The sequence below is a fragment of the Wyeomyia smithii genome, chromosome 3, assembly GCF_029784165.1.
Source record: "Wyeomyia smithii strain HCP4-BCI-WySm-NY-G18 chromosome 3, ASM2978416v1, whole genome shotgun sequence".
In the NCBI taxonomy this organism is placed as follows: Eukaryota; Metazoa; Arthropoda; class Insecta; order Diptera; family Culicidae; genus Wyeomyia; species Wyeomyia smithii.
In genome coordinates, this window is record NC_073696.1 from 152057714 (window position 1) to 152071245 (window position 13532).

Genomic DNA, 13532 nt, shown 5'->3' on the forward strand with positions numbered 1-13532 from the left:
GCTCCGCAGCAAACACACATTTGATCAAACTGGAGCGAATACAATATCGTTGTTTGCGTATCGCCTTAGGTTGCATGCAGTCGACCCATACGATGAGTTGGAGGTTTTAGCTGGAGTACTACCATTGAAAAACCGCTTCTGGAGCCTGTCTTCTCGTATTCTAATCAAATGTGAGGTCTTGAACCGTCCCGTGATTGAAAATTTTGAAAGGTTAATCGAACTTAATTCTCAAACCCGTTTTATGGCATTGTATTTCAATCACATGTCCCAAAATATTAACCCTTCTTCGAATATTCCAAATCGTGTCGACTTATCAAATACTTCTGATTCTACTGTGTTTTTCGATACATCCATGATAGAAGAAACTCGTGGAATCCCGGATCATTTACGCGTGCAGCAGATCCCTAAAATTTTTTCCAATAAATATCGAAACATCAACTGCGACAATATGTACTACACTGACGGATCACTTCTTGATGGGTCCACTGGCTTCGGTATCTTCAATAACAATTTAACCGTCTCCCATAAGCTCGATAATCCTGCTTTTGTTTACGTCGCAGAATTAGCTGCAATTCAGTACACCCTAGGGATTATCGAAAAAATGCCCACGGACCATTATTTCATCTTTACGGACAGTCTCAGTTCCATTGAGGCTCTCCGATCGATGAAAGATGTTAAGCACTCTCCGTATTTCCTGGGGAAAATACGGGAACATCTGAGTGCTTTATCCGAAAAATCTACTCAGATTACCTTAGCGTGGGTCCCTTCTCACTGCTCGATACCGGGTAATGAGAAAGCGGACTCTTTGGCTAAGGTGGGCGCAACAAACGGTGATATTTATGAAAGACCAATTGCCTTTAATGAATTTTTCGCACTTGTACGTCAGAATACGATCATCAGTTGGCAAAATGCTTGGACCAGAGGGGAATTGGGAAGGTGGTTACATTCCATAATCCCCAAAGTATTGACGAACCCGTGGTTCAAGGGGTTGGATGTAGGTCGGGATTTCATTTGCGTGATGTCCCGGCTTATGTCCAATCACTATAGATTTGACGCGCTCCTCCGTCGTGTTGGGCTCGGGGAAAGTGGTATCTGTGCCTGTGGTGAAGGTTATCACGACATAGAGCATGTGGTTTGGTCATGCCCTGTACACCGTGACGCCAGGTCTAAATTAATAGCTTCCCTGCAGGCCGAGGGTAGACAGCCGGCTGTTCCTGTTCGTGATGTCTTGGCGAGCCGTGACCTATCCTACATGTCCCTTATATACGTTTTCCTGAAATCCATCCATGCCCCAGTCTAGTCCCGTTCCCCTCCGTCTACACCCAACAAAACGACAAGAACACGTTTGAACCTTAAGCACAAAACCAGCAACCAGACCCCGCACAATAGAACCAGGACCCAAGGACTACGAGCCTCTGTCCCAACTCACGACATCGTGGCTCAGCAGAACGAATCCATACATGCCATTCGACGATTATCAGACGACCATTGAACAACAAAACACTGATTGGAAATCCCATGCTAGTTTTAAGTTAGACTTAATTTCAGCTCGTAGTCGGCAGCGAGGATAAAAAATTTGCTTTAGTTTTTAAGTCATCAGATATAATTGGCGCCGTTAAACATTAAATTGTATTTGTGCCGTGTCAAATAAATGTTATGTGAAGAAAAAAAAAAAAAAAAAAAAACGTCAACACACTCCTAGAACGAAGAAGAAGCAGAAGAAGGAATGGTTTTGCTCTGCTTGGTTACAGTGACATTCTTATAATCTTATAATAATTATCATAAAACATACCTTGAAGATTTGCGTCGCGATTGACGAACCCCATCGAAGCAAGTTGCTCTAGTTGGGAATGGTAACGTTGTTCTGGAGGGACACTCGTATCAACACCAGAGCTCATGCCATTAATCATACGTGACATAAAATCGGAGAAAAGTGTTTGATTTGATTGACCAGGAGTGGATACAGAATTCGTAGCAGTATCCGTGGTTGTCGGTGGCGATGGGGGAATTCCCATCGTATTCACAAGTCCGGGAGCTACTGATCGCAACTGTTCCATACCTTGTTGAATTTGCAATATTGCCTCAATTGCTTGAGGGTTGGACATCATTTGCTGTACGTCCGGATTCTGCAGTTGTTGCAGAAATTGTGGCATCATACTGCGCATTTGATCTTGAAGTATAGGATTGTTAGCGAGTAGCGGATTTTGATTCATTATCTGAAAAGACTTGTTGAAAACCATAAAACAATTAAACAGAATCAATTGCAGTTACGTTTGATGCCAGACTTGGATCAGCCGTGAGTGCTTCCAACATGCTACGTGTGTATGGTGCTCTCATCATGTTGGACATCAATGTTGGATTGTCAGCGATTTGTTGTAATAAACTCTGCATATTGGCCGTATTCAATAAATTTGGTGGAGGATTCTCTGAGGAGTTATTAGAACCACCTCCCCAAGGATTTGGAAGCGGTGTACGATTTTCTGTGCCTTGTTGAGGATTTGCTACAATAGAAATACGTGATACTGATGCGAAATAAGTTTTACTGTAGATTTTTTACCGGCACTGCTAGATTCCGCAGAGCCATGGAATAGATTTCTTGATGTTGCATTAAGCATAGGCTCCTGAATATCACGATAAATTCGCTGCAATGCACTATATCCTCCAGGAACACTTTCCAAATTGGACATCGCTCGATCATGAGATCTCATTAGTTCTTGTAGCATTGAGGGATTGCGGGCCAGTTCCATAGTTTGACGCAGCAGTTCTGGGTTACTCAGCATGTGTGAAATCTCTGGGTTACGTTGCATCAAGTCCTGCATTTGAGGGTTAGATGTGATTATTTGGCGCATTGTGTCAGGATTATTCATCATTTGTTGAACTAATGGATTGTTTAGAACTGTTCGCATTAACTCTGGATTTCCTAGTAATTCGTGTTGCATTCTAGATTGTAAATCCATGAAATTAGTTTGGTTGCCCCCTAGTGTTCCAAGAGCACTGAGCCCCCCTAATTGATTTAACTCGAAGGGAGTTTGACTAACATCAGCTGGCGGTCGTCTAGGTCCTTCTGGTTCACTTCTAGGAGCTACTTTGATAACCAAATGCACTGTCAGACCATCTTTAATGTTATGCGTCTTTATGGTATCCGTGTCCTTCATAATTTTTCCGGCAAAAATTAAGCACACTAAATCAGGATCGGCCTCGAACTTCTGTGCAACAATTGCACGAAGCTGTAATTTAAATTAAAAGAAAATAACCTTAGTATTAGGTCATAATAATGGAACTATATAATAACGATAAACAAAATAAATAAAAAAAAATATTCGTTATACTATCTAAATTGAAAAATGACTTGTTCTAGATCAATTAACAACGGACACGGTTCTACATTACAATAAAATTTTGATTTTAATTTCATGCAACGTTCTGATTTTTTTCCTGTATGGACTTCCCCACTGTGACCAGAATCGTTGATCCATTGTGAGATCTAAAAATAGCTGAAAATATTACATCTTGTTAAATTTGTTGTGTTTAAAAACCGTAAAAGCTGGTTGTTCAATATTTCCCCGAAAACTATATTCCCGAACTCAGTTTTCCGAATTATATATTTCCGAAAACACCGTCTTTCCGTAAACTATTCCCTCGATGTTATATACATACGAAAGGGCTTAGTAAAAGACGAAGGCCGCATTAGAACTCTCACCCTCATTCTGAGAGATTCAAGTATGCTACTCTGTAACTCAAAATATTGAAATGAATCTACAATAAATACGCTGTTTTAGTCTCATGCTCCGAAACTCCCCGGTTCCCGTTAGTTTCCGCTACGGTTCGCGACGAAGGTAAAGTTCGGCTCAATCAGCGGTTAGTTTTTCTTAAAAAAGTGATTTTTTATCGGTTTTGCGAGTGCTGGGAAGTGAAGAAGTACGTCGGTACGCAATCGAACAACGGTTTGATTTAGTTGCTTTTGGTTGTTGGAGCTATGAAAAGAAACATGTTCCTCACTCACTTTTCTCAGAGATGACTAAACCGATTTCCACAAAATTAGTGTCAAATGAAAGGTCTAGCTACCTCATAACACTCTATTGAATTTGACTGTAGTCGGGCTGCAACTTCGTCTGTAATGTATCAAAATGTGAAAATCACGAAACTTCATTATCTCAGAAACTACACAACCGATTTGAACAGTACTGATATCAGATAAACGGGCTAATTATGGGTTAACTGATGAATTATTATGAATCAAGCTTCTGAAAAAGACCGCATTTCCATGACAGCAAATTTTCAACTAATCGGCAGTCATTGCATTGCACAGCTCTCCCTGCTCCCCATACGTTCGGTACATAACCCGAAAGTAACTGATGACAGCACACACATGCAATACCAAAAGGGCTGTTATTTTGCATCTCCTTATGTCTGTTGGTTCCTCGAGCTGTCGCTAATGACAGCCTATAATCTTCGACATTCTTCGGCACGAATCCGAGCGGGATGTCAGGTGATTATGATTCACGACAGTAATGGAAACACATACAACACGGTTTGCTTTGTATTCAATATGCCACCAGCCTAAGAAAAAGGAGGAACCGAAAAGTGCGATTCGATGACAGCCGCAACCCATCAGCTGGCTGTCAACAGCGCAAGTCAAGCCAACTGGACATCCTCAAAATGAGCAAACTAGGCTGTCATGTCCGAACGAACAAAATACATGCGCAAGAATGAGCTGTCGTGTGCAACACAAGACAGTTCCATTGCCTTGTGTAGGCTGTAGCTGTATTTGAGCTCTCCATGATTAGCTTATTCATGAGGCTGTTAGGGTGAAAAGAGAGAAAAGTCGTCAGTATAGAGTCGCTCTACAGTCTTTTTCCTAAGCTTGATAATTATATTTAATTATAAACTCGTGATTCAAAATTTGTGAAAAGAAAGTCATATTTGGATTAGAAAAATAAATGTTGTTCGAGCCGTACTTGACAGCTCGAAGAAATCATCGATGTAATACTTCTAGTTGAGCGCCCCTCGATCCAGTGTTGACAGATGCAGACGCAAGTTCGAGCGTTTGTTGTAAAGCCACCGAAAGACCAAGAACATCCCGGATTTCCGCATCGTAGAACATTAGGACTTCCACCCTGTAGAATATTTTAGAATGTTCCTGTTTGTTCAAGCACGAAGAATATAGATATATAAGGAGTGCTGCCATGATAGATCATTCATTCAAGTGTAAGCTATTAACAAGTGAAGTGTTAAGGGGTTATAAACCTTTTTAGTTTTCAAAAAACCGAAAAAAAAATTATAGTATTATCTTCAAATACAACATCTTCAGAACATTTTCACAAATTTTCATAAAGATCTGAGCAATAGGAAGAAAGTTAGAGCGATTCGCAGCGCGCCTCGCCACGGCCGCATAAGCTAAACTTGAAACTTTACACGCGATTATCTCGGAATAGTGTTTTCCGAAAAATGACTTTGCCGTGATCCTGATTGCGGGAAAACTACTGAACAGATTTCCTTCATCTTTTTTTTTAATTTTCGTCATTAAATTCGTCGGTCCTTGAACGATCGCTTTTTGAAACATACAGTTACATTTTGCCGCAAAAAAAAAATTAATGCATTTTTTAGCGCTCAAAACGTGCATTTTTTGGGAAAAACGTTCCCGTTTGCACTCAAAACAAAATACTCATAAAAGCGATCGTTCAAGGACCCGGCACACTTCTAAACTAATGAAATAATGAGTTTTTTTGATTTCGGTTTACCCGCTGAGTCTCTATGAGGATCACCGCAAGCAAAAAATAGCGTTTCGGGGAAACGGCCATTACTCCAGTAATAATTGGTATATCTCAAAATCAAACGTATTTTTTGTTGTTGATAAACTGTACTACCAGGAAAATACCCCTTTGATGCAATGAAAATGGTGCTATGCACATAAAAATAGATTCAAACTTCCCTCATTTTTCTCGAACAAAAAGGTATATAACCCCTTAAGTAAAGATGAAAATTCAGATACAATTGACGGTATGAAATAAAGTTTACGAGATATCGAACCCTGTGATTATTTTGAATATAGAATTCCGACAAGGCAATACAGTCCAAAATCGAACATAATTTTGGTCCTTCGAGCCGGATAGTTGGCGAAGAATATGTGAAGCTGTTTAGTCCCGAAATGTTATCCTATCGCGAAACATCATATATAAACGCAGGAACCGACGGACAGATGGCAGCACACTAAAAATCCCCTCCGCATTCAAGTAGTGTAAATATCTTGTGCAGCATATGACTGCAGTGTGTTATGCTGATTTATTTACATTCGAGTCGGTTCGTGTTAGAAGTATTTAGTATTTTTACTGTTTCCGATTACATTCGCGATAAAAGGGCAAAGACAGCCCGTAAAATATCCTCAGTTTGTAATAAACCGTCTTAGGAACAAGATCGCGTTAATAGTTTTTTACCCAATACCCCGAAATCAGTGGAATTCCCCCAAATTAGAGGCGAATAAAGTGTTTTTAAGACCAGAAAAAGTGACTATCATTTACGCAAAGTGACTTATACCTACCCGTGAACTACTGGTTTTGTCCCGTTCGATAGTGTGCATAGTTACCTGGTGCGAATACTTACCTGTGAATTAATCAGTGACTTGACTATCCGTGTCCGCTCGATCAGTACGCATTCTTGAACGCTACCCGTGAATTATACCTCCTGTAAAAAAAGAAGTTTGAGCCCGAAGATACGCGTCCCGCTGTTCCTGCTGAGAAGAAGCGTTGAATTTTGGAAGTTGAAAGCCCCAGACCCGTTTGGAAATCCTGGACCCAACAGAAGCAATAAACTGTATAGATACTGAATTTAATGAACCATATGTACCGTAGTAAAAGTAAATAGGTGTAGAGGCTATTTGTTGAAAGTGACTGACGTGTAGAAGATACCACGGTCCGATAAGGTAAAAAGTAGAACTTAATTCCATAGCGCCTTTTACCTTCATCCTAGCTTAAAAGTGTCTTCGGAACAATTGTTTGTATGAATGACCCGCATAATCGCAAGTTGTCAAAAAGTATGAAAAGTTTACTATACTAAAAATAAAAAAATAACTTTTTTGTATTAAGAGATAGAAGAATAGTTTGAAAATCCTATCTTTTTCGGAACAAAGTTATAAAGTATATTACATCGAACTTACTTAAAAGTTAGCTTTTTGTATTTAACTTTTATTAGTTGCATTTTACACGAAAGTATTGTTAGGAGGAATTGTTAGGGCACACAAAACACACATTTTTGCCAAAGGTCATATATCTCCAGGACTTTTCCTTACCATGTTATATCATATTTTAGCTTATTTTCGATAACTTCAAGAACGTATAGGTTAAAGAGGGGCAAGTGGAATCATGATCTCAATACTTTTCCTTGAAGCTAAACTGAAGTACTATAATCTCTTCTAGCTTCCATTTGTCCCAATTCACCCATATTAGAGTACGGCAAGCATATGTTACAGTAGGTTTTCATATATCAAAAATACTAACTTGCTTGTCTTAAGAGATAGAGGAAAGGTTTATTCGGCAAAGTTTCAGAACGTGCAAAAATATGAAACTCTGCTGAACAAAAAAAAATCCTATCCTCCTTGGGTACAGAGTTGCAGAGTATTTTCTGTAAAAGTTACCTAAAAGTTAATTTTTTGCACTTAACTTTTGTTAGCTACATTTTATCAGGCTTTGTTTTGCTCATCTTCATCTTAAAGAGAAAGAGTTTTCTTCCCTCTTAACAACTGTGAGCTTACATTCAACGTGCATCACACCATCTGCTGTAGAGAGAGCGCAGATTAATAGTTTCTCTGACGAAAAAACGCTCCTAATTTGACAGAGCAAAAATCCAGTGAAACTCTTGTAAATTGCTCATCCGCGCACGCAAGAAAAATTAGATAAATTGCTCGGCGACCAACTGTGCATTGCGTTACCGTTCTCATCGCTCTGGGGTGCGGCAAAAATAGTATAAAATCAAACTTTCTGCAGAATACGCACCCATGGTGAGTTGTGAATCTTCATATAATATTAAATTCGAAAACGGTTAGGATGTGGCTTCAAAGTGAACCTGAATGTTTTGATATTTGGCCAACTTCTCTTCTAGTGAAGGAGAAGCTAACGAAAACTACTCCCTCTTAAACTGAGAGAGCAAATAAATGTTTATCCCTAACACGTGATGATAAAGAGTGAAAAGGAACTCTGCGACTGAAATACTCTACGCTTAAATGTGGATAATTACTCACTCTGTGTGAGAGAAAGTCTAGTTCTCCAAGGGGTTTGGCAGGTAGAAAAGGAAATTTGGGCAAAAATTAAGAGAACGGTAGAAGCCTGCATTTTATAAGAAAACGTTGTTCTAAAGAAGCATTTGGGCATACAAAACACACGTTTTTGTTGAAGACCACACATCTCCATGACTTTTCCTTACAAAGTTATAGCATGTTTTAGCTTATTTTTTCGATAACTTTTAGAACGTATACAGTGAAAGGGGCAATTAGAATCATGATGTTAATACTTTTTCTCGAAGTTTAGCTCGATTGCTCAGAACTGTTATAAGTTCCATCTGTCCCAATCCACCTAATCTTTATTCTATACGTTGTTACTACAGCTTAACTCCAAGGAAAAGTATTATCATCATGATTCCACTCTGATTATCACATTGAAGCTTCATTTCTTCTATATTCTGTTCGCAGCAGCCTAATAAGCACCGTAAGGGAAAGGTTCTCCTCTCGTGTGCGAGAGTATGCCTGCTATGAGTGAGGGCTAAAATGTTTTTATTCTCCGTTCTACTTACATTCTCTCATTCTTCGCCAAGTGCTTCTTTCGGCAAACCGAATAATTACAACTCACCCGTTCGTTCGCTACTACGTGAAGCGTGGTCGTTTCGAACGCTCGCTTGCAAGCCGAAGACTTCACGAAGAGTGCTAATTCCCATTCCCTGCTAATCCTCCCTATGAAGCGATATACTCGAGTGCGATGCGCTAGTGGCTGGCTTAAACAAAGCAGTGTAAATGAAAGGCTATGTTGCTTGCGCAATGTAGAGAATATATGAGCCGTTGCGGAACAGAGTGGTCTATAAACAATTTTATTCGAAAAAGATTTTTTCGCATAAACCGCATCTACCCAGAATACTGAACTTAGGACATGATGGAAATTTAAAATAACCAAACTCGCCTGCTCGTCAATCATTGGAGGGCGCCAAATGTGGGAACGAAAAGATTAAAAACCAAATGTTCGGCAAATTAGTTCGGTTGTTTTTCCAGGATTGCTTATCGAGTCAATAAATAACGCTCTCAATGGTTCAATAAGTGCGAAATTGTAACAGGAAGTTGCGTTCGTATTTCGGCCCAGTTCGATCGAGAATCGGAACAAGCTCGTTCCGGTCTGTTTTATGTCCGGTGCGGTTGGCTCCGTTCCGGTCCGCCCAAAGCTGAGAACGAAAATTGTCAATTTTTTCGAGCAAGCGTTATTTTAATGAAAATAAATCATCAAGTCTATTATGCATGCTAGAACAGTTTGATTGAATTAAAATAATACAAAACGAGTTTTCAGTGAATTTTTACTTGACTTTTTAAAGTGTTTTTTTTTTGTCAAATTTAGAGTGACACGTTGTTTCACAACCACTAAATATGTACTTTAGATTTTTTTTTGAAATATTGATTATAAATCAAATGAAAATTTGTTTTTGCCTTTCTCCTAGAAAGGTATAGCAATCACTGAAAAAAACTAAAGGTATGAAAGTGCTCCAGAGGGCCAAATGTTGTATATCACTCGACTTAATTCGACGAGCTGAGCATTTTATGTATGTATGTGTGTGTGTATGTGCAACTGTTTTTCTCACTCACTTTTCTCAGAGATGGCTGGACCGATTTCCGTGAAATTATTGCAAATGAAAGCTGTAGTTACCCCATAGATTGCTATTGAATTTCATTGTAATCGAATTTTTGGTTTAGAGGTTATGTATCAAAATGTAAAAATCACGAAACATCAATATCTCAGAAACTACACAACCGATTTTAACAAAACTGATGTCAAATTAACGGACTATCTTCAGAACTCTTAATTTATAAATTTATAAAGATTAAATATATGGTTCAAAAGTTATGTAAAGAAATGTATTCCAGAGGCTGTTTAAACTCACTCACTTTTCTCAGAGATGGCTGGATCGATTTTCACAAAATTAGTCTCGAATCACCTAGTTGTCCTATAGGTTGCTATTGAATTTCATTGTAATCGGTTTGTCACTTTGTCCGTTATTTATAAAAATGTCAAATCACGCTATAAAAGCAAAGCGTATACCCAAGACTGCTTAAACTCACTTACTTTTCACAGAAATGGCTAGACCGGTTTTTACGAAATTAGTTGCAAATGAAAGGTCTAGTGACCTCATAACACCCTATTGAATTTCATTGTAATCGGATTTTCAGTTTAGGCACCGTGTATCAAAATGTGAAAATCACGAAATTTCATTACCTCAGAAACTAAACAACCAATTTAAACAAAACTGGTGCCAAATAACCGGCCTATCTTGAAAATCCTCAACTAATGCCAGAATGGTTGGACCGATCTTCACTAAATTAGTCTCAAATAAAAGATCTAGTTGCGCAATACAATCCTATTTAATTACACTGTTATCGGACTTTACCTTTGTCCGTTATGTACCAAATTGTAAAAATCACAAAACTCAATCAGGTACCACAGAAACTACACAACCGATTTGAAAAAAGTTGGATTCAATGGACCAAATAAACTTGTCTTTAAAACCATCATGTTTAAGCATGTGGTTTAAAAGTTATGGCAAGAAAAGTAGCTCGGAGTCTTTTTAAAGCTATAGCAACGATCAACATATGTGGCCTCAACATTTTTCAAATTTGATGTTATATGTTATAACCAGATTAGGCAGAATTTGGCCATTTTAGGAAATATTCCGGCAACCAGTTAAGTAGTCAGGGAGACTGCGGGTTCAAGTCCCGTCTGGATGCGGTATGTTTTTCCAAATCTGTGTGAATGTTAGGTTTTGAATGTTCGTTATAGTTGCGCTGTTGGCTACCAGAAATTCGTTATTTAAAGTGGAAAACAAATGCAGCAGAAATTTTCAAGGAGTATTTTTTTAAATGGGAGTGTTGTGTAATTCTATTTGAACGAATAATAAGTTCGAATGAGAAAGGCTGGGTCTCACCACTATACAATACAATATACAATACACGTCGGACTTGATTATTCGAAATGTAAAAAAAAATCATTCCGGATAATCGAATCACTGAAAAAATATTCGAATTAGCGATTGACGATAGATATAGAGTGCATCTACTAAAATCAGTGCACGTTGCAGAAATGAAAACTTGCAAAAATCGTTGTAAATTTGCCAAACATGTTTCTTTCTATAATTAACACCATGTCAAAAATTAAATGAATCTGCTATTTTTACTCTCACGTAGTTGACGAGGAGTCATGATCGACTGAAATGAAAACTCTTTCGCCAAGTTTCTTTGGGTCAACTGAATTTGTTCTTAATTCAACTATTTTATATGTTTTTTTTTAAGGAGATTTTTAATATAAGTTTTACACAATAGCACTTGGGGAAACGCCAATTGTCAACAGGCCATGCTAAGTTCTAATGATGTTCAAAATTGATTACAGCTAACATCATGTTGGTATGAGCTTTTCGGCGTTCTAGAAAATTACCAAAATTTTATACTGTCGTGATTTGTGTATGAAATTTCTGTCTTGCTTGCTTATTGACGCTTGCTTTTTCAAACAAACATTACATATTTAATCTTTCTAACCACAATATAATTGAAAAAATCAAAAAGACCTAAATAAAAACATAATTAACGCTATTATAAATTATTAGGATATTTTTAATACAATTTAATTGATTAGCTTTCTAAACTATAGCGAAGAATAAAAATGTGAAAAATTTGGACAAATAAAAAATTACTTTCTAGCATACTGTTTTTCGATTGGTTACATTTTTATGTTGGTTACTTACAAACCACCCAATGAAAAAAAAAACTTAGGATACCTAATGTATATTAAAATAATTTACATTTGGTTTGGAACGATTTTCGCAAATGACCAGAAGCCTGTTTTAGAATATTCCATACTAAGCCCTCGGTTGCCTAGAAAAATTCCAGAAGGTCGATTTTTGGCCAAAAATATTTTTTCTAGATAACACTAGTCTTCGACGTTTCAAGTATTTTTAAGACATTTGGCATAAAAAAAGATTTTTGAATTAACGCGGTTTTTTTTTTCAACTACTGCGTTTTTTCACGCGGATTTGTATGTAGGGGTTTTTGGTGCCGATAAAGGTTTCTATGATAGTTTGAGACTTCTGGAAGGGAGGGGTCCCATACAAATGAAACATAAATTTCTGCACAATTCAAGAACAAACCAAGCAAATTAAGCCGAATTTGGCATGTAGATGTTTTGAAAGGTAGCAAATATGTCCATAATAGTTGGACGCCTCTCTCTTTTCTGGAAAGGTGGGGTTCCATACAAATGAAATACTAATTTCTGCACATCTCGAGAACTAGTCAACTAAATGGAACCAAATTTAGCATGTGAATGTTTTTAGGGGTAACAAATATATCCATAATGATTCGACACCCCTTCCTTTTCTGGAAAGGAGGGGTTCCATACAAATGAAACACAAATTTCTGCACATCTTGAGAGCTAACCAACCAAATGGAACCAAATTTGGCAGGTAAATGCTTTTAGAAATAAACAATATGTTCCATAATCGACCTCAGACAACATTTTGGATTATAAGACTCATCGCAAAGAATCAATGAATTTGGAACGTTTAAGTGGTACGATACCACATCTAAATTATGTTGAGGCCACATATATCGATCAAAGCAGGTATAGTTTCGAAAAATCTTTGAATTTCTTTTCTTTCCATATCTTTTGAGCCACATATCAAATTGTTATGAAGTTTGTTATTTGTAAGTTTGAGAGATGACTCGTTCGTATGACACTAGTTATGTTCAAATAAGTCATGTAATCTTTGAGATAATAGACTTTCGTTGTTTAACTAACAATTATCATCAAATAAAATGGGAACCTATAGGGCAACTAAACTTCGAAACCACGTGTTCAATCATAATTCATCAGTTAACCCTTAACTAGCCCGCTCATCTGATAATAATATTGATCAAATCGGTTGTGTGGTTTCTGAGATAATGAAGTTTTGTGATTTTCACATTTCGGTACATTACAGACGAAGTTACAGTTCGATTACAGTAAAATTCAATAGGGTGTTATGGGGCAGCTAGACTATTTATTTGACACTAATTTTGTGAAAATCGGGTCAGCCATCTCTGAGAAAAGCGAGTGAGTCCAAGTAGTCTTCGGAATATGTTCCTTGTCATAGCTGGATTTCACATTTTTAAACGTAACAGGCAAAGTGCTGGTCCGATTGCAAAACAAATCAATAGGGTCTCATAGGCAACTAGACCTTTCATTTGACACTGATTTTATGAAAATCGGTCCAGCCATCTCTGAGAAATATGAATGAGATTAAACAGTCTTCAGAACACGTTT

General features: G+C 37.7%; 1 protein-coding gene across 1 annotated transcript in view; it reads right to left on the reverse strand.

Annotated features, from left to right (window-relative positions):
- The window catches only part of LOC129729092 (ubiquilin-1), a 73614-nt gene that overhangs the window by 45795 nt on the left and 14287 nt on the right, over nucleotides 1-13532 (reverse strand). The window contains exons 2-4 of the mRNA XM_055687571.1: nucleotides 2558-3227; nucleotides 2272-2501; nucleotides 1793-2216 (exon numbers count right to left, since the gene is read on the reverse strand). Coding sequence (XP_055543546.1) covers nucleotides 1793-2216; nucleotides 2272-2501; nucleotides 2558-3227 — 1324 coding nt within the window. The remainder of the gene's footprint in view (nucleotides 1-1792; nucleotides 2217-2271; nucleotides 2502-2557; nucleotides 3228-13532) is intronic.